A 24,191-nucleotide genomic window follows, 5' to 3' on the forward strand; every position below is an offset into this window, starting at 1 on the left:
AGATCCTCACATGAGGCCCTCGTATCAGCTTGCACTGAGGCTCGAGCACTAGAGGCATCCAAGTCCCACTGACCCTCACGTGGGATAGAGGGTAAAAAAAATTTACGACTGTGCCCGAGTGCCAAATGGCCTGTCGGAGGCGCAGCGCTGCACGCTGACTCCAGAGGAGCTCCTCTATCACTGCAAACAGCCTCAGCGCAAACAGAAACGTTCACCCCGCGATTTAGGCAAGCACAGCCTAGGCATGGTTTCAATTAAGGCTGTAATTTACTGAGCTGGCTTGGAGGAGGGTAACGCAAACTCACAAGGAGGTGCCTGAAACCCTGCCTCCTCTCTCCCCACCTCCATCTCCTTGGAGAAAGGGGAGAAGGGGTCACACCCCGCTGGAAATGCCTCTTTCTCCCTGCACTAACCCTGCAGGGCTGGAACTAGCCTACTAGACACACCAGTGGCAACGCAGAAAGCTGGGAAAAGCTGTAATGCCAGGGGATCAGGAATAAACTGCATCCTTGGGGGTATGTTGTGCTAAAAAAAAAAACAACTTCGTGTATCTCCCTGCCTTGAGATCTGAGAAAAAGCCACACTGCCAACAGCAGAAGGTAGTAAGGGGTGAACTCAGCCCGAGGAGAGGAGAGCAGAAGGCATTGCTTGCCATAACCGAACAGACCAGTCTTGTTTCCCCTCCCAGCGAAGAAATCCTGCTCTGCAATGTTTTCCTGCAGTTTCACAGTGGCTGTAAGAAAGTGGGGGTGGCCACGTCTTACAGGAACAACCTTCCCTCAAGGTTCACTGGCTTTCTGAGCTGAGGGAGCGATGGACCCTGCAGAGCTATAAACACCATTCACCTGCAGCACGCAGAAGGTGGGAGCCCCAGGAGGCTGCCACGATGATTTAACTTGGCCACTTGGCCAGGTGCAGTTGTTAGGGAGCGAAACGGATACAGTTTACCAGAAATGAATCAAGCACTTCTTAGGGACTAGAGAGCTTCTCAAACTAGTAGCTTGAGGGGGTGGGAAGGGATGCAGCCAGCCAAGCAGTGTTGGGAGTCTGGGTCAAATTCATCTCTGAATCAACTTAAAGGCCTCAAAATTAAGTCATATCCAGTGTCTTTCATAGCATCAGACTCCTTATAGTGAGGGGGCGGTTTCCAGCCTCCTGTTGGGAGTACAAATGTAGTTCATCCAAACCCATTCCAGATGTTCTGCCCTTGCTGGAAGGAGGGAAGGACCCTGGCTGCAGCCCCCTGGGTCTGTTTCTGGGTTGCTTTAGAAATGACAGAGTGAGTGCAATGTATCCTGTCTTGTTCCTCAGAACAGGCTTGTCTAGTCAAAAGATTTTTTAATTGTGTAGGATTCACCCCAGGGCAGGGATACAGGCACAGAAAGGGTTAAATAAAATCCACATGGGAGCACATCTCATTTGAACAGCACCAAACACTGGGATGACTTGTGCTTCATCCCAAGGCCAAGGTATTTGAAGGGCCTCCTCTACCCTCAACACAGAGTTTACCGTTCCCAGTAGAGTGGAAATCTAGCTCCACCCAAGACAAGAATGAGACCTGGCTGGAGGATCTGGAGCATGAAGGGGAAATTTGGCCTCTAGAAGATTACACTGAACTTCTAGATAGTCTTTAGTTTTGCTTCTCATCTTAGGCCAACCAGATGTTACCACCACAGGTCACTGCCCACCTCCACACAAAGGACTATGTGCATTACCTTCCACATACAATAGAGCCTCTATGTTCCTTCTCAGAGAATTCAGCATATAGGGGTTGAACTCCAAACAGGACATCACAGTCCACACAGCACACAGCACCTACCAGTGCAGCAGCTCAGGATTTACATGGTGAAAAAAAAAAAAGAAAAAGAAAGAAAAGAAAAAGGGGGCAGAGAGAGAAGGAAAGAATGAGAGAAAATGCATGGTATTCAGCTCTGGGAGCAGCAGAGCCACAGAGGCAGCATTAGCAAAGCATCTGCTCTTGCACAACCCTCCCTACACTTCGTTTTGACTGGGGGTTTGGCAGCAGTTGCACGCCAGTTCCCCGGGCCGCTTTCCTCCTCTTGCTCTGGGTGTGCTTTTGCCCCCCCCCCCCCACACACACACAAACACACACACACACACTCAGGTGCTTCCCGGCTGCCGCCGATCCCCCAGGGACAGAGCCCGGGGAGGGAAAGGGGTAAGGAAGAGAGTCCGTGGGAAACCCCCTGGTGACACCGGCGGGCGGACGGGGTGGAGGGATGGGGCCGGGGATGGAGGGATGGGGGGGGGGGCCCCCCGCAGGACCCGTTGCCAAGGCGTCGCCAGGGCGACGCTCCCGCGCAGCCAATGGGAGGGCGCGGCGGCGGCGCGGGATGCGCGGTGCTAGGGCGCCACCCGGCGGCCGCGGGGCGCGCACGGCCCCGGCCCCGGCCAGCGGCTCCCCGGCTCCCCGGCGCCCGCTCACCCGGAGCCCCGCGGGTGCTCCCGCAGCCGCAGCAGCGTGGCTGATTTACGCCGTGCAGTGCCACAGCAGAGTGTGGAGAGGCAAGGGAATTCGTTTTCCTCCCTTTTATCTTGCTATAGATCAGTGGGAACCTACGGTCCCAAGTTTAAAAGCTTCGTTCCCCGTGTAAGCTCGCCATCAGGCTACCAAGCTTCTTCTGGACCTCCCCAAAACTGCTTTGAGATGGGCACAAGCTCTCACTTGTTTGCATGAGAAAAGAAAACCGGTCAATGACAGCTGTGCTGTCAGAGTACTGCCAACTTCCTGAGAAACCTATCCATAACACTGGTTAATAACACTGGTTTCCATGCTCTGGTTTCTCTTCAGATCATATAAACTGTATAAACAACCAGGCCTAGGGAGATTCTCCTCCCATATAATGCCAAGTTGATGTTCTGGATTTTCATTGCAGATTGAACTTTTCCCACGGGAAAAAAAATTGCTGTTTGTTCAACATTATCAGAAGTGGAAATAGGGCCCCCTCCCACTCCTGGCGTTAAGGTTGCTAGAAACAAACCTGTGTGGGAGAAGGGCTAAAATGTACAACACCTGGCACCAAAATGCTTGGCCTCTCAGCAGAGTAGAGAACATTAGTGTAGGTCAGGGCTGTCATAGGCAAAAAACAGCTTAAGTTGTGAAAGTTTACAGGCAGCACATAATTGGGTGTACATGGGGGGGGGATCAAAACCTAGTGAACGTAGCGCTGGGGATACTGAGAGAGTGAGTGTGTGAGATAATCGAGTAGGGTAAAAGCTCAAATCTCAATGGTTCCTAAATAAACCCCAGTATCCAGATCCACTGCAAGTTGTCATTTACTCTGGCTTGCCCACGACAAGGGCACATGGCCACACTCATGCTTTTCCGCTCTGTGCTCAGGATCAGAGTGATCCCATACAGCCCTACATGCTCCAGAAACCTTGTGCTCTTTACTCACAGGGGGAGGCAAAGAGCTGCTCCCACTTGCTGTGGTTTCTCCTCAGACCCTTTGTCCTGTCTTTGTGCCCTTCTCTATCTTTGCTAAGCTCCTGGACCTTCAGGTTTCAGTCCAAGTGTCCCTACCCATCCCCAGGGATCTCTGTGCATCTCTCTGGCTAAAATGTCTCTGCCTTTGTGCCCAAACACTGCGGCGGAAGCTGCTCCAGGCAGATGTTGCAGGTACCCAGCGTCAAAGCCCCTTGAGCAGAGTCTCTCTGAGCCACAGGCTTCACCATGCCGTGACAAAGGACCTTTGCATAAGGGCTGGACATCTGAAGCCTTTGCATAACCAGGACTTGCTATGAAGAAATGCCCAGGCAGAGGCTGCAAAATGAGTCTTTAGCCTTTTTTTAGCTCCATGGATCTTGACTTTTAAAACCCTTTTATAAAACTCTCTATAAATAAATCATATTCTATGCACTTGAGTCAACACTAGCCTAAAAGTACCCTCCTTATAGCTCATGTCAGGCAAACAAGACAGGCTTGATAACTGCAGAGAATGATTTATAAAGGCACCATATGGGAGCTTGTCTAAGGATTATAATTGATTAGCAAGCACCAGAAATACTGCCTTGGTCCAGAGCATGAGTTTCTCAAAGGTTTAGCTCCTTCCTGGGACCTGGCAGTACAGCGACTCCAGCGTTAATTCCATACCCAAACCCAGTGAAATTACCCTCCATCCACACCCTAGCAGCAGCCAGCTCCCTGAGGGTCTTTTCACCCATGTTGTTCAGGAGCACAGCTCTGAAACTGGGAGAGCGCTGATAACTCAAGGACACGTTTCATCCAAGGATAGCAGAGGTGGGCGTTTAACTGCAGCAGCCCATCTGTCAAGCCCTTTTATTTTCTTAGCGCTTCAAGAAGAACCTCTCCTGGCCTGGCATCTGTCTAGACATTAGGAACTGGTATCAGGCAATGGTTATGCTAATGGTAACACCTCTAGTTGCCGACAGACAGAGTCCCAGGCAAGCAGGGATGGGGAGGAAAACATCGTGGCTTCCATCTTAATCGGGAATTTGGGGCTCAGAGAAAGAACAAGACCCCACGGCACATTAAGCACTTAATACATGTCGGGTCCATTCTGGCTCCTTTGTGTCTCAGCTTATACCCGTGCCCAGGGCCGAGACAGAGAGCCTGTGGTGGACCAGAAGCTGTCCTGAGTCTCAGCATAAAGCTGGGGGGGTCTCAGCACTGCCTATGCCTAAAAACTGCTTCTTACAGACTTGAGGCCTGAACTCTCTCAGTAGGCAGGAAGAGGCAAATAAAAGGTCCTATTTAGAGTTTGTGACAAAAATTCATATTTCTAGCAGTAGGCAGCATCCAGTGCACATTAGACAAGAGTTGTTGAGTTAATTAGAAATGTATATTTGATACCCAGTCTGAACAGGGCCCTGCATGCTGCTGAGGTTTAATAATTGATTTGTAATTTATTTGCCCATTAATTCTTCCTCTTTCAGAGTGAAGCCAAGAGCTCCTGCACACTCGTCCATCATCCCGGCCAGCAGCGGCTGCAGCCCCTTCTCCCACAGAGCTGTCAGGGGTGACAGACTGGAGCCTCGTGCAGGCTGTAATTAGTTACTTACTTCAGAAGCTTTTTATAGGAGACTGTGTGCCTCTTGAGAAAGATTAACAAAGGGTTTATTTCCTGCGGGCTCAGGCCGCGTGTCAGTGAAACCGAGGCTCCAGAAATTATTGATTCGCTTTCCATAAGGTTTGCATTTTCAAGGTAAGTGATTTGGCTGTTACAGGCATCACATGTCCCAGGGCCCCATTCATCACAGCGCAGAAATGGGGCTGACCGAAACACTGGGGACAGGTTCAGGTTTAAACAGAGGCTGCAACACTTTCTCTCGCTGTGACCATGTATTACAGCAAGAAAAAGGGTTTCCAGGGTGCTCCTTCCCTTCTAATCAGAGAGAAAACATAATTATGCTCCTGTAGGTGACTGCAAGCCTCCCACTCCCTAATGCTAACAGAGAATCAGGGGGTTTACAGGCTGACAGCGATGGCAGGTTCCCACTGTGCCTGGAGGGATCTCTCTCAGCAGCAGCTAAATCACAGTAACCCCAAATGGCAAGGACCCTGGCTTGTTAATTTGAGCTACTGTCTGGAACCCTCAACTCAGCCCGTTCAAAAATGAGTATCCCCAGACCATGAGAACACTATAAAATCATGAGATTCAAAAAGGAAAATACATATCCTCCTTCCTTTCATTTGCCGTATGGTTTCTGAACCTTCAGGACTGCAGCTGGGTCGCAGTTTTCAAGCCTTCCCCTGCAAAGTGGTTTAGAAGCCCCCATTGCCTTTCAGAGGAGAACAGAGATTCCCAGATGACTGGGGACCCCAGTGTCCTGAAAACTGCCAGCCTCCCACACAGACCATCGTGAAGACACTGAGATAGGCAGGAGCACGAGGACGTATGAGCAAAATACCAGCAGGATGGGAAACAACCTAAATGACAAGGGCTGGCAAGCAGCAAAGTATTTTGAATAGCTGGGAAGCGCATTTATCAGAGATAAAGATCACATTTTTAATAAAGTTACATGCGGATTGCTTCAAGTCAGCTGGGAAAGCAGGACCTCCATTTCTCCCCACTGCCCCAGTGCAGAAAGTCTCCTCCCATCTCAGCACTTCTCATCCTCTTTCCACTGGCCTGAAAAACTCTGGCTGGGAGAAAGTGCTCTAAAGATAGAGGCAATAAAAAGAGAGAGGCAACGTGGGTATTGTGCATGCACCATCTCCTAGGGACAATCTGAAGGGGGGGGGAATGGTGTAGGGATGACTGCGCGATGGCAGTCCCCCAAATGGGCATGGAAGTGACATGGCAAAGCCCCTGGGGAAGGTCGGGGGGCCCCGAGACGATTTTGGCAGGAGAGAGGGCCATGCAGCCAGCCAGGCTTCATGTGTGAAGTCTCACACAGAGATACTGCTATAAATAAGGATGGTGGATTGATCTCCATAAATCATAACTCTGCTGACATCCCAGAGCTCTTGAGAGCAGCAGGGATGTTGGGGTGGCTGGTTGCTCTCCCTTGGCAGAGGCAGGAGAGAGATTAGTCATTCCCTGTGTTTCCTGAAACCACCTCCTCCCTCTCCCATGAGGCCATGTCTTGAAGAGAAGGATGGATTTTGAAGACCCTTGTGAAAAAGGCCACCAAAGGTCTTGTATCCTAGCAGAGGAGAGATTCCTTGGGTTCTCCAGGTTTGTAGGATCAAGCCCCCATGCTCCTGGGGCAGTGCCCAGCAGTGGCATCTGCTTGGAGGATGTCCTGCCTAAATAGACACAAGAGCAACAAAAAACCCATCCAGGGCTCCGAATGGAGGCACAGAGTGGTTACATCTTGGGACTGCACAAAAACACCCAGTTCTTTCCTTTGCTGAGGTTTGATCTGGCTGTAACTGCCCTGAATTTGACAGAATTGTTCCTGATTTACGCCCCCATGAAGAAATGAGAATCTGACCCCCCAGGACCACGGTCCTCAGCAAAGTGCAACAGTCAGACCCCGACAGCTCCAGTGACATCCCCCAGACAGCAGGATCCAGGGGACTGCTCCCATCTTGTGAGCGCTTTAAAGCTTTTTCTGCAAATATACTTCTCTTAAAGTTCAAAACGTTCCGGGCATAAATTCTTCCCCTGCCTTCCATGCTGCTGGAAGTTTGCTACTGGCTGTATATTTTTAGATTTTAAAAATGTCACCCTCAACTGCTCTGAACGCACATAAGTACTATAAGAAACAAACCATATAGACTTCCTGTCAATAACTCCAGCCTCAGATGGACTCCCTGCAGCCTGGCAGAGTAAATTATAGCCTTTCCCCCAAATGATGGCTGGCTGCTTATTATTGGCTTTCATCTTTATTGCCTCTTAAGGTAAAATGGTTGGAGTGACAACAGCAAATAGCTAGCCACAAATTGTCTCTCCTGCCAGCATTCCTCCCACCGTGTCAAGGGACTAAGGAACTCGGAGAGCCCAACAAGGGCTCAGCAACGGGCCAGCCCGGGCTGTGCTACCATGACCCTCAGGAACCTTCCTAAATCTTGCTCGGCCCTGGACACCCCACCATCTCTCCTCCCTTCTCCTTCCACAGTCCCTGCACAGACCGAGCTGTGCCAGAGGGGCACGCACCAGTGGAAAGACTGGGTGGTGGCTCCATTTCACCCTGTCGGACACGCGCCAGCCATCTGCACTGTTAGCTCTGCGCCTCTGCTGCAGAGTTTTGCTCCTGCGATAGCATCCTGTATTAGACACTAGTGAACCCACAGCCAGAAGGCTGGTGCGAATGGCTCTAGACATAGAGAATGTTTCAGCTGGCTCATCCATTGCTAACTACCAGAAAGCAGTTCGTGACACCTATATCCGTGCCCACCCCATTCCCTCTGCCGCAACCAGAATGGTCTGTTTTGTGCATGGGGACACAGTGCTGAGTAGGGTCAAAGGCTGAACTGAACCGTTTTGGCTTTGTAATACACAGCCTGAAAGTCATGGCAAACACTTCTGATTTGTCTCCAGGAACCTCCTGCCCATGAGTCTTTTCCAAAGGGCAAGTCAGAGACCATAGGGCAGAAGACATGGGAATTTCCAAAGCAGAAATATGGCAGATGCATCATTCTTCTAAAATGAAAGGAAGCTATGTCAATGTGTAAAGGCCAGGCCTTCCTAAGCAGGGGTTAATCCATGGGGTCTTTGGGGACCCATCTCCTCCCTCCAGATAGCAGGAAATTGTGCACAGCACGTTCTTTGCCATAAGGAGGGAAACATTTTTGGAGCAGGAACAGACAGGCCAGAGCAAGCTTTTCTCATCCAACTGGAGTCTGACGGGAGGATCTGGTTTCAAAGGATTAGGTAATGTCTTCGAATCGCCCAGGAACCCAAGTCCTGATGTGTCTATTCAGGCAGCAAGTCAGGAAGGGAGGCAGATGCTGGTGGCTGCAAACACACTGGAGCAGCTTTCCCAGCCTTCTCCTTGCTTAGCACAAGGTCCTGGCTTCCTTGATCACCTGCACCGGGTTTATGTTGTGTGAACCCCATGCTGCAGGGCAGGAAAGCCTAGCAAAGGTCCTTCTTTCTCCCCCCCTGCACAGTGGATTTGAGGAGGAAGGGCTGGAGCAGGGAGGGCTGTGCTTGTGGAAACGTCAGAGGCTGGCCATGGCCAGTGACTGACGTGGGGCAAGACACCCTGGGGTGCCCCATGCCATCCATCTCTGCTGTTCTTGTGGCACGTCTTGCTCAGAGCTCGGCTGATTGACTGTTTTGGGATGAGGAAGGGATTTTCCCTCAGGCCAGGCTGGTGGGACTTGACAGGGGAAGACAAGGTTTCCTCTGTCCGTAGCTGTCGTGTAACCCTCTGCCCAGGCTTCACCAGGACATTTGATCCAAGTTCCCTGCCAAGCGGATGAAGCCGTTAGGCTTCCCAGTCCCCTCCTCATGTCACAGCGTTACTACAGCCCCAGGCTGCTGTATTACAGTGGTGACAACACCATACCCGTGCTCCCTTCTTGCCACAACCGAGACAACTGGAAAGCAACCACCTGAGCTGGGACAAACAGGCAGGGAGCGCAAGGAGCAGGCTACAACGGGCCAAATTCACAAGCAGCAAAGCAGGAGCCTGGTGGGAGACTGCCGTGGGTGGACAGGGATGGGTGACAGCATCCTCCCAGCTCCGCTCCCGACCTTGCGGGTGACCTTGAGTGAGGCAATTGCTGTTCGCTTGTGCAGGGTAGCTCCTACCACAAAGATGTATGTGGCTGCACTTATTACAAGGTAGGATGCTTTTACGATATAAATTAAAAGGTCCAGACAAAATGAACACCAAGAGCTGTGTCCTCAGGAATCACAATGACTCAAACACAAGCTTTTTGTAAGAAAATAAATGAAATGACTTAGCCATTTTACTCATCGGTCGGTTCAACCTTTAGCAGTATCCTAACAAACACTTGTGTCTTCATTTAATTTTCTTCAGCCGAATACCCACCATAAAAGAAATATAGCAGAAAGCCTGTCTGATAACTTCAGCAAATTTCCATTTGACCCTCCCCCTGGGTTTTGGTTTGACTGTTGAGTGAATGAGCTTTAAAAGCATCTTTTCATTTAGTCTTCCACAGCAGAAAATCACCGAGCCAAGAATCATACCTCACTTTTTGTCAGTAGAAAAACAAGATGTGGGCTTAGTGGAATCGAGTTGCATTGGAACATCGTATGGAAAATCTTGCATATAAAGCCAAACAAGGTTTTGCTGCCAGTGTTGTAAGGGAGAGAGAGAGAGAGAGAGAGAGAGAGAGAGAGAGAGATGCAAAATTTTTGTGGCTAGTATTTCTCGCCTGTGTCTTGGGATCTCAAGTTCTTTGGAAATGAAAGATACTCATTTTAGGCAATGCTTTACTTTAAGCATTTTTTAACCCTTTGTCATACTGTAAGGGGAAAAAAAAGCCCTTGGGTTCTTTGAAGGAAAAAAAAACAGATGAAGGCCTTAAGCTGCAGCGTCTGGTGCAGGGGGTGTTGATCTGCGCGACTCACTGCCGCAGGGAGTTTCGGAGTCAGAGCGAGGCAGAGGCGACAAAATAGGGGTGAACTGGAGCAAGGCAGGTTTCAGGGCAGAAAGCAGCTTCGCTGCCGGGCTTAGCAAGGCCTCGATCCCAGGGAAGACGGAAGGGAGGAACACGTTCGCTTCAAGAAACGTGCAGTTTTCCTGAAGGCCATGGAAAGAGGGAGAACAAACCCAGACCCGCACGGAGGAGGGTCTCCCGCGATTCCCAGCAGCTTCCCCGCTCCGCAGCGGAGGTTTTCGCGGAGCGGCGGCGGCGCGGTGCCGGCGCGGGGAGACGCCGCGGCGCCCAGCCCCGACGGGGGGGACCGGACCGGACCGGGACCGGGACCGGGACCGGACCGGCCCCCCGGGCGGCGGCGGCCCCCCGACACCGCGGGGATTTCCGTGGCCGGGAGGTGGCAGCAGCACTTTGCCTTTGGGACGTGGCCGCCGCCGCTCGCCGAGCCTCGGCCTCGGGCTCCGGGGCGGCTGCAGCCCGCGGGCGCCGGCGGCTCCTCGGCTCCCAGCGGCGATGGGGAGGGCGGCGAAAATGCTGCTGCGGGGGCCAAGGTGCCCCGGGTAGGGAAGGGAAGGGAAGGGAAGGGAAGGGAAGGGAAGGGAAGGGAAGGGAAGGGAAGGGAAGGGAAGGGCAGGGATGGGGTGCCGTGGGACCCTGGCCCAGGGGCCGGCCGGGGTGAAAAGGCCGCTTGAGAGACGTCACGAGGAGGAAGCTAACCTGCTCGCCTCTGGCAATTATTAAGTGACAAATTACCAGCAAAAGAGCTCATCTGCCCGTGTTTATTTGTAAAGCCTCTGCTCGCTGCAGAGCTAAGGCATGGAACTGGAACAGGTTGCCCAGAGAGGTTGTGGAGTCTCCTTCTCTGGAGATATTCAAAACCCAGCTGGATGTGATCCTGTGCAGTGTGCTCTAGGTGACCCTGCTTGATGATCTCCAGAGGTCCCTTCCAACCTCAACCATTCTGGGATTCTGGGATGGAGAGGACCAGTGGCCAGCCTGGTGCCAACAAGCAAGTCCCATCTCCAAGAGCAATCTCCCCCCACCCCCCCGAGCATGCTCTGCAGCCTCCCCCTCACACTGCGTAAGGACCAGGGTGGTGTTTTCGCAGAAAAAGCTGAAGTCCTCACCCAAACCTGCACCTCCCAGAGCTCCAGATTTAAGGAAAGCTGATATTAGGAGGCTCCTGATAAAACAGAGAGCGCTGAACCCCTTGTATTTGCCATCCTGGGGTAAAAAACGCTGACACCCCCCCCCCCCCCGGACTCCCTGTGTCCTCACCGGGAAAGGGCGAATTCTGCACATCTCCAGCCCGGAGACCCAACGAAGGCCCCAGGACATTGCCTGTACAAAACATTTTATTACATTACAGTAACCTCCTGTTATCGAGGAATCCGGAGGGGAGTCAAACCAGGCCCTTTGATCTCTGCAGAAGCAGGAGCAACGGCAGCAAGGTGCAGACCGCCCCCCCCCCTCCCTCCCTGCCAGCGAAGCGGGGGAGCAGAGCCCTCCCCCGTCTCCCTGCTCCCAGGGGAAGGGGGAGCGGGACAGGGTGGGGAGATACCCCAGCTCCCCCCCCCCCGTGAGACGGCGGCGATCACTCCCTGCCTGCGCACCGCGAGCAAAAAGCGCAGCGGCTGCCTTGCCTTCGCCTTGCCTTCTGCTATTAATTTCTTTAAATATAGGAACAGAATCGATTCGCAGAGCGCAGGGTGGTTTTCGAGCCGGCGGGTGGGGGGGGACACAGCCAGGCAGCCCCTCGGCCGGAGGGGAGCATCGCGGCGAGCGTTACCCCATGGATCCCAGCTCGCGCCACCCTGGGAGAAGTGGAGGGGGGGAAAAAAACTCGGGCAGGGAGGTAAATATTTACTCTCCAAACACAAACTGCTGCCTGGAGGTTAACAAGACAAATAACCAGCCTCTGGAACGGGAGCAATCGAATTTGTCGATGCAGCAGGCCTGGCGAGCAGCCTCCCTTGTCTCGGGGTGCGGCGGCGGGCCGGGCGAGCAGCGGGACAGCGGGACGGACGGCAGGACGGACGGCGGGATGGTAGCCGCCCTCCCACCGAGCCCCCGTTCCCGCTGGTCAGGGTAGAAAGGCCGTCGGCCTCGCGGCAGCGGGAGCAATCCCACCTTAGGGAGCAGCGGGGTCCCAGCGGCTCGTCACAGCCGAGCCGCCTAAATCCCCCCGCAGCCCTTTTCCGCTGCCCTTTGCGAGCCGCGTCCCAGAGCTTCGCAAATGAAAAAATATTGAGGCCGGGTTAGAAACACACAGATCGTCACTAACCAAATTGAAGCTCTTATTTTCCTTCTCCATTTCACCGGCTCTGCAGCCGTCGGCGAGGATTTATCTCCCCTGTAAACCCAAGAGCAAGTTCAATCTTGTTTGTACCTGGCAACAAATCCAGGTTAAGCTAAGGCCACCGCTAACAGCTTCTGTTCACGCACACGCAGCGTTAGGGGCTCGCAGCACCTCCCTGCGCAGCAATGTTCCCGCTCCAGAGGCACAGATTCGACACCGGGAGGCAAAATGGTTGGAAAACAGCACGTTGTCCCCGCGTCTCTGCCAGAGGACAGTTTGTCAATACGCTGTTGTCGCCGCGTGAGCGGTCAGGTGTGTTGCGAAACCCCCGTGACCCCCGTGAGCGCACCGCTCCCGTGCTGCACGATGCCCCGCGCCCAGGACGCGTCTTCGGGGCCGCCTGCTCTCCCGTACGGCCCCGGCGTTTCAGAGGGAAGGTGCCAAAAGCTGTCCTGAAACCCACCAACGTGCCTGGCTCCAAGGCAGCGGCCAGGCCACCGCGAGCAGGACCGTCTCGTTTCACAGTCACACAAAACCTCTTGGTGTGAGCTGGCCATGCTCGGCCTGACGAAGGCTCACTGTAGGCTATAGGAAAAGGATGGGAGAGGACTCTGTGATGGGATGGGGACCCCACGGTGGGACAGGACCTTGTGGTGGGATGGGAACCCCATGGTGGGACAGGACCTTGTGGTGGGATGGGAACCCCATGGTGGGACAGGACCCCATGGTAGAACAGGACCCTGTGGTGGGACAGGACCCTGTGGTAGGATGGGGATCCGCATGGTGGGACAAGACCCCATGGTAGAACAGGACCCTATGGTGGGATGGGGACCCCGTGGTGGGACAGGACCCTGCGGAGGGACAGGGACCCCGTGGTGGGACGGGACCCCATGGTAGAACAGGACCCCGTGGTGGGACAGGACCCCGCGGAGGGACAGGGACCCCGTGGTGGGACGGGACCCTGCAGTGGGGTGACCCGCGGGACGGGGCCCTGCAGGCTGCTGCCGCAGTGCTGGGCCGAGCTCAACACGGCGCTGCCGCCCACCCCAGGCCCAGCACGATCAGCGCGTGAGAAAAGGGGATTTTCCATTGAGTTCAGTGCGACCGGGGACAGAGCCTTAAGGAATAACTCCAGAAACACCCATACAGAACAAAAGAGGACTTGGACTGGGTTATATTTTAAAATGCTCATATATTTTCTTTTTTTTTTTTTTGCCTTTTTTCTTTTTCTTTTTTTCTTTCTCTTTTTTCACAATTCTAATACAATTGTTCATCAAAATACTGGCGTTTCCAGCAGCAATTCTTTTTTTTTCCTTTTTTTTCCTTTTTTTTTAAGTGAATAATAATATACGGTAGTGATTTCACAGTAAAACAGACCTGCGGGAACGCCGGATATACGTGACAAAAGACACCCCCAGACCAGCCCGCCCCCTCCCCCCCCCCAAAGATTTTGGAAGTGGGGGAAAAAATAAAAAGTTCATTCAAAAAAATTATTTCAAAACAGGTTTCATATAAAGCCTTTAAAACACGGTCAAAAGTGTCTCACTCTTCTCCAGATCCCTGTCCCTGTGGTTGAACATTTACAGAGCGAAAGTGAGAGAGAGAGAGAGAGAGAGAAAGAGAGAGAGTTTACAACAATCTCTATAGAAGAAACAAAACAATCCAGGAAAAAAAAATATCCAAGAATACGTAAGGGATAAAATTACATTTGTACAAAAATAGATTTTTAACTTTATTGATGCTTTAGATATTTTTCCTTTTCTCTTTTTTTTTTTGTCATTCTAAATTTTAATGTATTTCATTTTTTAGCTATGCACCCCATAGCCAAGGCATCCATCGCTAAGTATTGGGAATTGCTAAAGCTATTTTACTCAAAACCACCTGCTGCTCAAAACACAAAAACAGAACAAAAAGGCATCTTAAAATAGATGCATTTCCTTTGTCTCGAGTTATAAAGATCCAGGTTTGGCATATGCCAATTCGGGAAGGGGTTCAGATACAATGTACTCGCTTACATGAAGCAAAAAATGTACGAGGGAAAAAAAAAAAAACAGGAAAAAAGAACTGACTTAAAACAAAAACACAAAAAGTCTGTAATTGCTACGGTTATAATATATGTATATGTGAGTGAGGATATTTATACAGTGTATATATCTACAGTACATACATGTATACACACGCACATATGTATCAACTTAAAACAGGTCATGCACGCGAGTCGCCGGCGGGGACAGCATCAGCTGGGGAGCCACGGCCGGGGCAGGGGCCGGCGGCGGGCCGGGGCCGCGGGAACGGCGCTCGGAAAGCCGCCGCGGCTCCGGGAGGAGCATCCTAAGGGGCCCGCTGAACTCGGAGCGGGTCTGTTTTACGGCTCGGTTGAAACGCGCACGACAAGGCAGCGAGGAGCATCCAGGGTGGCGGGCGGGTGGCTGAAAAGCTGATGTTTGTGCTATCTTTAGAAAATTAAAGATTGTCCCACTAACAGAAAGAAATTAAAAAAAAAAAAAGAATTAACGAATAAATCACCCTAATCGAACCAGATTTTTGCAAGAATACTAAGATCTGGTTAAATAGAAGTCCTACCTCTCTAGTGAATAATGTGCCGCTTTTTTTTTTTCTTTTACCCATGTATCACCTCTTCAAACAAGCGTGTAGTATATTTATAATTATTACGATGAGGAAAAAAAAATGAAAAAGCCAAAAATGAAAAAGAATACAAATGAAAGACTCAAACTCATGTAAAAGCACGTTGCTTTAAGGCTGCTGCGGCGGATGTTAGTGGACGCGCGAGCTTTCCGGTCCAACGGGGCCGTTTGCGCGGGGATTGGGGCAGCCAGCGCTTTGCGGGTTGTTCACGTGTCGTCGGGGCCCCCGCGAGCCGGAGCGAGCCGGGGCGGCCGCTGGCACAGATCCGCGCTCCACCGAGGGCGACGGAGCGACGCCGCGTTACAGCAACTCCGGAGCTCCCACGATGCCTGCCTGTGCCGAAAGCTCACCAAAAGCCCAGAACGATTCTCGGTCTTGCACCAAAACCCTCCTCAGCGAGAAGCATGGCTCAAGGCTTGCAATACGCTGCTCCACCCGGGGAAACTGAGGCACGGAAGAGCCCACCCGCCCCGCGGCGTGCGGAGCGCGAGCCCTTTGCTGGCAGAGCCTCCCCCTTTGCACGGCGCTCTTTGCTGGGGGCACCCCATCACTGGTGGCGTTGTACTTTTAGCAGGCCAAATGCCGATGGGGACGGCGGCGTGGGAAAATGCGGAGCCCAGGAGCCGTGCTGCCCGCTGCCGCATCCGCCGAGCCAGCCAGGAGCAGCGCTCGCAGCCCGGCACAGCGGCGGCTCCAGCGCCTGGCGCCGGCCCCTTTCAAGCATTCAATCAGAAAAAAAGTGGTTCTACCCAACGGAGATAAGCAACAGCGAAGGTTTATTATAGTGCAAGGTCGACGGGCTCTCATAAAGCACCCTCGCGGTCTCCGGCAGGCGAGCGCCGGCCGTCGTCTCGTCTCCTTCGACGCTTGAGCCTGTGAGCGCCGGGCAGGGGGCTCCGGGCTGCTCCGACGGAGCGGTCTCGCTCCGGGGCTCCGCGCCGCGCCGGCTCGCCGGGAGTTAACACCTTCCCGGCGAGCCCCCGGCCACCGCGCGTAGGGGGGTGCGAGCGCCGCGCTGGCGAGGAACAGACTGCTCGTGTTTACTGGCACCCTTTACATATTTCATTTCTCCTGCCTAGTTTTCTTGGCAAATTCTTCCAGGGTGAAGCTGTTTAATAATATTTTCGGCGGCACGCAGGCTGCCGCAGAAACACAGCCAAAACGCTTTCCCCGCCTCTGTGGATTTGCCGCTTCAGGCCAGCCTAAGGGAAAGTTATGACCTGAAATCCTGAGTTTTTATTTAGCAGTGCGATGGCCTTATTAACTGCAGGGGGACGGAGCCGGGGCCGCGAGCCGCCAGGCTGAAGGAGGACAGACGGGGCGACAACTGCGCCCATCCGAGGCAGAGGTGGGAGCTGGCGGCCGCCGCGCCGGCACCCTCGCAGGCGCAAAGCCACCATCTGACGAGCCAGCTACAGCCCACAGGGAGAAGGAGAGCGAGAAATATATTTGGGACCTAATAATTTATCATTTTAAAGCACGGAAAAAATAAAAGCGGTGGGGAAGCCCTTGGTCTGAAGCCAACCGCAGGCACCTCGCTCTTGGCTCCAACCACGCGCTCCGCTGCCGTGTCCAGGACGGACCATCTCTCTGCTAAGGAGGACAAAAACCCTCAACAAGATCCTTCATTGTTTGCTCTGCTTTTTCTTCTAACTCATTTTTTAAGTTGGGCTCTGGAGATACCTGATTAAAGTGAAATTGTGAGGTGAAAGGGAAAAACGCTCCCTGGCTCTTTTCCTCTGCCTCCCGAGCTGCCCGGGAGAGCCGGCCCTGCGGGACAGGGGTGCGACGCTGCGACGTGCGAGGAGGATTAACGCAGACGGCATCAGTCTGCGAAGGCCAAATGCCTGTCCCTCCTCCTCCTCCTCCTCCTCCTCCTCCTCCTCCCTGCCCAGCGCGGCTCCTGCTGCCCAAGTCCATCAGCAAGTGCTCAGGCTGCAAAGGGGGGAAAACGAGACCGAAAGAGCTGGAAACACTCCCCAGGCGCACGACGCGGCCGACCCTCCGAGGTCTTCGCACGAGCGAAGCGGCCGCCATCAACAGCGACGCCCGCCGAGGGGCTGGGGAAGCCCCCAAATCTACCCGTCTCCTTGCTGTCTGGCAGAGGTTTAAGCAAAGGGCCAGGCCAAAGCCCAGGCTCCCGCCGGCAGGGAGCCAGGATCTGGGAGCTCTGTGCCCGCCCAGGCAGGGGCTGCTGCCAGCTCCCCTGCCTCCAGCCGGGACCTCGCAGCGCCCGCGTCTCTGCCCGACGGAGGAGATTCAGGGAAGCGGACGGGGTCCCGGTTCTTGCTTCACCGCTAATTAACACGCACAATTAACAGCCTGGCCAAGCACTCCCACTAATCGCTGCCTTACAGAGCTTCGAACCGTAACTGCTGCATCAACAAGAGAGGCCTCCCAAAATTGCTTCGGACGCCTGGATGAGGCGAGGGCTCAGACCCTGCCGGCACATCAGCAAATCCCTGCCGGGACCCCGGGCTCCCGCGTACCTGCAGCGGAGTCAGCGCCGGAAAGGTGCATTTTGTGGCACCCGTCCCATCGCCCGGCGGTCCCCCGCCAGCCCCGCCGAACCGGGGAAGCGGCGCCGACGCCGCGCGGCCGCCCCGGAGCCACCAGCCCCTGCCGCTCGCCCAACGACCACCGCCTCCGTCGCAAAAGCCCCGGAAATAAAGGGCAGCCACGCGCGGGTCCCCGCGGGGTTGGCCGCGCTGAGCCTCGCGCATGCCGGGATATGAAACGGGTGTAGTGTTGTGGGCGCGGGGGTGCCAGCGAGCCCCCTGCGAGCTGCCAAAGGGCGACTGCGAGTCCCTCGCAGCCTTAAAGCAAGCGCTGCGGACCCGCACGTTCCAGTTGGCCCGTGTTTGCTTGGCTTAGCTCCGCAGCCGGGAGAAGAGTCATCTTTGGAAACAGCAGCGGCGCCCGGCTGCCCTTCCAGACGGGAAGCGGGGCCTTTCCGGCCGCTGCCGTCCTGCGCTGCCCTCCGCGCCGAGGGGCGGGGGGGCTCCGTCTCTCCATGCCACTGTTCCTCTCTCCGTTCAGGTCTTTATTGGGGGGGGGGGAAGTAAGATCAATCCCAAATCCTCTGCTTTGAATCGGAAGGAGAAGGCTCTGTGCAGCCACGGGTGACTCATTTGCAGGGCACGGTGAGGGCTGCCTCTCCCTCGGAGAAGTAACTACTAAGACTATTAATAATAGTTGGAAACCAAAAATAGATTTTTTTTCTCTTCTCTTTTTCAAAAACTCCATCCTCTGAAAATAGCCAACTGCAATTCAGCGAGTTAAACTGCTCCCCTCATCCGAACCCCACTGCCCAAAGGGCCGCCGTGGCCGGCTCGGACCGTCCCCCACTCCCAGCCCCGGGAAACGCAACCCCGACCGCGGGGGGCACACGGGGTACCGAAAAACCCGGCCCGCGACTCGCTACGAATAGCAGGGGGGACCAGGGCGCAGGGGAGAGCTGTGGTCGCTTGTGAAAAACACTCCGTTCCCACTTCTCTACAGCTACTGTAGGGAAACAGCTACCAGATCTTTAGACGCAGCAATGACAGCAAATGAACAAGGGTCAACATGACGAGGAGGCAAGGACTTCAGGGTGTCGCCCCGGGGAGCAGACGGAGAAGATCAGACGGTGTCTCCAGCATCAGGGAGACGAGGCAGGGAAGGGGGCTGGGGCAGAGGAGGAGAAAAGCAGAGGAAGGAGCCCCGGGAGGCCCCGGCCAGGTGGTAGGGACTGACCCAGCAGCAGTTCTCTAAGTCATTTGATGAGGCGCTTCCAGCATTTCCATCAAGAAGGTGTCGATAGGTGTGTCGCCTATTAGCTTGAAGAAGAAGAGGTGCTCCAGGCATTTCAGGCCGATGGACCGGAGCGCAGGGAGACGGAGCAAGAGCTTGGCGAACCTAGGGAGGGCAGGAGATACAGCATGGTTAGAGATCCCACTTGCGGCCCCATTTCTGCCCATGACCCGCAAAGCTTCTGACACTGCTCCTGCTCAAAATGGATCTGAGTCAGACACAGCTGGGATTCTTTTGCTACCAAAGTCATGGGGCTAAACCCAGAGAAATGACTCATGGGTATGTGTGTCCCAGGCCTTGAAGATCAGGCAGCCACAGTGAAGATGACATTCACAACAAACAGCTGGGAGCAAAACTGAAAGAATAAAAAACAAACTAAAGGCAGTCCCCTCTGGACTGGGGTGCACTGTTGGCTTCATGCATGTGAGTCACACTATCTGCTTCTCCAGCAGTCACTCAGAGAGTGCCCTGAAACATTTGAGGACTCCTTACACCACAACCAAGGAGATACACCACAACCAAGGAGAGGAGAAACCTACTGAGCTAGGCTTTTCACATTCAGCAGTGCAGCAGCTTACACCAGTCTGATTTGGGTCAGGGAAAACTGAAACCAGCCATGAGGATGAGGAGGGATGGAGGGGATGCTGAGTGTGGGTATCTCACAGAGCTGAGTAGCAGTTCACCTGGTGATGCCTCCTTCATGTAAGGACTGGGCACCTCACAGGCAGCTCTGCACAGATGTCACTCCAGGTTACTTGCTGCCACCGCTCTGAGCCCTTGGGACCTGCTTGCACGGCAGAAAGCTGGGCTGAAGGCACTTCTGGGGTGAAGCCAATGAAAGGAGACAGTAGCTTTTGAAGCAAAGGCTTGAAGCTGGCAACGCTAGACCCAAAGCAGATCTCTCCCGGGGAGCCACCGCGCAGCCCCCTTGTCTGCACCTGGGTCCAGGGGGCTGCCAGCAGCTGCTCCCCTGCTCCCTGCCTGGCACAAAGTGTCTGGTGGGGCTCAGCTAACCCCCGGCTAAACAAAAGCCCTTTCTCCCAACCCTGCCTGGCAGAGACGCTTTTCAGGTTGCACCCATGATGCTTTTAAGAGCGCTGACAGGCAACGAGTGCTGCGTGCAGCTCGGGGAGGGGAGAGGCAGGGGGGCTGGAGAGAGCCGACAGTGCTGGAAGAAGGAGCTCGTGGAGGACAAAGCGACCAGCGCGGTCCCAGCTTGGACAAGCTCAGCCTCGCCGTTGCTCTAGGCAATTAACGGGGCCCACCAACTCCAGCCAAATCCAGCAGGCAGAGATGAGCCCAAGGGCTGGCCAGCTGTGCTGGAGAAAGGCTATTGCACGCCAGCCTCCTGGCCAGAGCGAGCCGAGCAGCCAGCTGGCTTGGAGGGCTGCTGGATGATGCATGCTGGCAAAGGAGGCCACGGAGCAGGGTGAAAGCCATGGGCTCCTCTGCACCAGGCAAGGTGCGCTGGGGCTCCGGAGAAGGCGGCAGCACAGCCCCCGGAGGTGGAGGGTGCCTGCACCTCATCACGTCTGCCTGCATGAGCCTCGCTGCCAAGAGCCTCGGGTGAGCTTCACAAGGTCTCAAGAGGAGAGACGCTGGGGGATGTCACCTCCTTACACGTACCCCATGGCTTTTTGTGCGAGTGCTCCCAAAAAGGGAGAAAGGCCCTTTAATCCTTGAGAGCGCCTCTCTTTGTTTTTACTGCTGCACAATCAGGGCTTCGACATAAGCAATGCAGCGCAATGGCCGGAACCGAGCCAGCACAGGGAGAAGGGGACTCTCTAAAAAATATATACATAGAGAGAGACATGCACAAACATACAGATATTATATATGCACACACACTTCTCTCTCTCTCTCTCTTTTTTTCTGCTGAGCTGGCGAGAACAGTGGGACAAGAGCCAGGAAAAACAAATCAGTCCTACCATCCCATTCAGGAAGTTTCACTTTAAACCAAACCAGATGATGGCTCCAGCCCTCAGATATGTTTAACTGTGAGATAACCAGCCCGCAGCGCAATGTGCCAGCGCTGTGGCTGGGAGGGGGGAAAATAGCCCTGATTACCCGCGGCTGCTCCATGTCACGTAGACACCATGCCCTCCCTGGACAAGGAGCAGGGGGTGCCCCGGGGGAGGGAGCGCTGCTCAGTTTTTCCTAGGAATGTTTCCTTTCGTCTCACTGCTGCAGAGAAGTTCATTTTTGGTGCCATCATGTTTACATCGAGCTTGCGAGCCCTTGATCACAGACTACTTAGCCAGGACTTGGCTGAAGTCACGCACCAAAGGGCATTTGAAATTTGGCAGCGGCAAAGCTAAGCGTTCGCCGCAGCTTGAAGCAGGGGAGGGCGTGCAACGCCTGCGAAGGCTCAACCGTGCATTTGCTCAACCACAGGAAGAACTTGTTTCCAGCCCCAGATGGTGATCACATTGTGCCATTAGACCAGGAGGATGGAGAGCGCTCCTGAGAGTTTTCATTTAGCTATTGTGTAACTCTGGATTCCGAGCCTACGAATTAACCCTCCCGAGCCATTTGGATTGAATCCACTGCTGTCCTGTGCCGCAACAGAGGCAGTAAGGTTAGCAGTGCTCCGTCACGGCTCTCATAGGTACAGCCCTACACGTGTTGTCCCTAAAGCTTTTCACAAAGAAGGTGTCAGGATCCCCTTTACAGAGGGAAACTGAGAGGCTCAAGGAGGTCAGCTGCCCAGTTCAAGGTCTTTCAAAGCCGGCAGGAGATCATCATACTCAAGAGCCCGTGGTCCAGGATATTGGATCTAAAACACTCCCTTCTGTATCACTGATGTAGTGCCCCTGGAGAATAGATTTTGGCCATTGTTTCAGCAACTTTGGTTCCTCAAGCAAGGCCACTTCACTTGGCAAAAGAAGAGTGGGCACAACTGAAAGCGCTGACCAGAGAGGCCACACGCTCCTGAGACTTGTTGCCGCGTTGTCCTGCTCCCAAGTCCCACCCCAGCCCGCAGCAGCAAACCAGTGAGCAGCCGTGTGCGCGAGCCACAAGATTCAGCTGCAGACACTGGATGCCTGTTTGAAGCTAAGAGAGCTTCCCATGGGGCAAATATTCCAGGAGAGCTCCTGGCTGGATTTCCAAATGCAGCTCTCCTTGTGCCATTTACGGCTGGCTGCACATTTTGAGCCTAAAGGGGAGCAGAGCTCTTCTGAAACATCAGAACAGCCAAAGTCCAGGATCTGGATTTGCTTAGGGTGTGCAATTTAATAACGCTTTACAGGAAGAGCAGCTAGCTTTAGAGTTGGCCTGGGGTCCAAGCAAACTACACAGAGGGAGGAGAGGTAATCATCCCTGCTCTATGCACCACGATCAACACTCATTTCCCCTCCTCGCCGCAAAAAATCAAAAACACCCAACGGTATCTTCATCCTAATTTTCCCCTCCACAACCCAATCATGAACATCCAAGAAGCCCCTTAACAACATGTCTGCTTTCAATTGCCAGTACACTGATATCCACAGCGGCGGCGGGGAAACACAGTGCAATATTGCTTCTGAGGCAGTGATCTGTCCACTGCATTCACTAGTCTAAGAGCATCTTTTTTTCTTTTCTTTTTTTAACCATCCAGATAAGCAAGGCCAGGAATACAGGTAAGATGCAAATCCTAGTTGCTTGGGCTGTTTTTCCCAATATTTATGCCTCAGCAATGATATCTACCAGCAGCAGTTTCCAGTGCTTTGCTTGGTTTCTTAAATGACTGTCAGTAACTTAACTGGCAGTTGCCAGCTTCAGGCTGTAACTGGGAAAATGCGCCCACTCAGCTTTGGAGAGGTCCAGGAAAGCATTCCTAATTCCCCCTCCCATTCCCAGCTGGATTGGGGGAGGAGGGGAGGGGAGAAGAGAGCATCAATTGAGGCTTTCACTTCCCAGCAATGATGCTCATCTGCCACTGAAAATTAACTCCGTGTGTGTCTTGTTTTTGCTGTGGCTTGCTCTCAGCGGTTTCCAAAAGGGAAATGATACCCGTTCCCCCATGTGCTCATCCCACTGCTGTAGCAGTAGGAGCCAGGACGCTGCAGGTCTCGTCACTGCCTTTACCGCGTGACCCTTACTGTCGGACTGGCTGCATCGCTCCCCTGCGCCACGCTTGCCAGTTGCTAGCATGAGAATAAAGACCTCCCTCCCCTTCACCGTGGGATTTTCTAAGGATGTCCACAGCAGAAGCGGATTAAAAATGAGCAGTTTTCTCTGCAGAGAGCTACCCACATTCAGAAGGCTTGGGAACAGGGTGAGAGCCCTAAATAAAAGGGACCCAGCACTCACGTGCTGCAGGTGCGCAGGTGGAAGATGGGCTCTCAGAGACCTCCCCCAGGCTGCAGCGCCACTTCCAACAAGTCTTTGCAGTGGCTCGAGGCACACACTGCTGGGGAGGACGGGGCACACCCAGCCACTCACCTCCCAGGCTGGTCGGGGTATTTGTGTTTGCAGTATGCCTCTAGCGATGCATACACCTTCTCCCGTAATGCCTCAACTTCAGCCGGGTTGGAGAGACCTTTCGAATCTGCAAGACAATGAAAAGACCATCAGCCAAAAAGGACACAAACTTCAAGGCTTTTCAGGCAGGCAAAGTCAACAGGCACTTCTGGACTTGCAACCCCGTGAGCACACACAGCCAGCTCTACCCTGCCGGCCACCAACAGCCCCAAACAGATCAGGGCATAGAGCCTTTCTGTGGTCACAGGGTCTCAGCCCCAGGTTATTTGGGGCATGAACCTAACACATCAAGACCTTATAGGTTTGCTCTGTGACTATAGCTCTGTTTCACCAGACAGGTCACATCCCAAACCCAACCATTTTGGCTCATTCAGTGGTCGCAGAGCCTCATCCAAAGGCTTTAGCTCCCCCTCAAGTCATGGGCTTGTGGGATTTCTCCCTCCAACATGAAGCACTGTGGCAGGGCTGAAAAAAAAGCCCCTGCACTGGCAGCTCCCCCATGATTCAGTGACTATCTGCAATCCCAACCCGATCCAACCCCGGACTGCGGTGCTTCCCGCGTCTCCCAGCGGGGCCGGAGGGGGAGGAGACGCCGCGGCTGTTTTTAGTAGGGTGAAAGGGACAGGCAAGCAAGCGATATCCCCAAGCCCAGGCATGATGGGAACCTCTCCAGATTCCCCCTCTTTTACCATACATGGCTACTCCCAAATTACAGACGATAAATTACTGATGATTACAATAAAAATTTAAAAGTCAAACAAAAACAAGAAACAGCCACTGAACCCTGCTAAAACACACTGGCCTGGAGAGGGTGGGAAAGGCCAGAGAAGGAACAGCGTTCGCACACGACCCATCCTTTCTGCAAAGAGTGGTGGAGGGCACACAGGCATAGGTGGATGGGGTGGCCATAGGTGCAGAGGTTTGTATCCTTGTTTGCCACCTGTTTCTGCTCTGGACTGACCCACTCTAAAAGACAGAAAATCCCCC

The 24,191-nt window shown here is 53.7% G+C and overlaps 1 protein-coding gene across 2 annotated transcripts in view; it reads right to left on the reverse strand.

Annotated features, from left to right (window-relative positions):
* Positions 1 to 17,206: 17,206 nt before the first annotated feature.
* RXRA (retinoid X receptor alpha) overlaps positions 17,207 to 24,191 on the reverse strand; it is a 127,141-nt gene continuing 120,156 nt past the window's right edge. For both annotated transcript variants that reach the window (XM_067309306.1, XM_067309307.1), the window contains 2 exons: positions 23,166 to 23,271; positions 17,207 to 18,845 (listed from right to left, as the gene is read on the reverse strand). In XM_067309306.1, coding sequence (XP_067165407.1) covers positions 18,698 to 18,845; positions 23,166 to 23,271 — 254 coding nt within the window. In that variant the 3' untranslated portion in view covers positions 17,207 to 18,697. The remainder of the gene's footprint in view (positions 18,846 to 23,165; positions 23,272 to 24,191) is intronic.

Source organism: Apteryx mantelli, chromosome 21, assembly GCF_036417845.1.
Source record: "Apteryx mantelli isolate bAptMan1 chromosome 21, bAptMan1.hap1, whole genome shotgun sequence".
Taxonomy (NCBI): Eukaryota; Metazoa; Chordata; class Aves; order Apterygiformes; family Apterygidae; genus Apteryx; species Apteryx mantelli.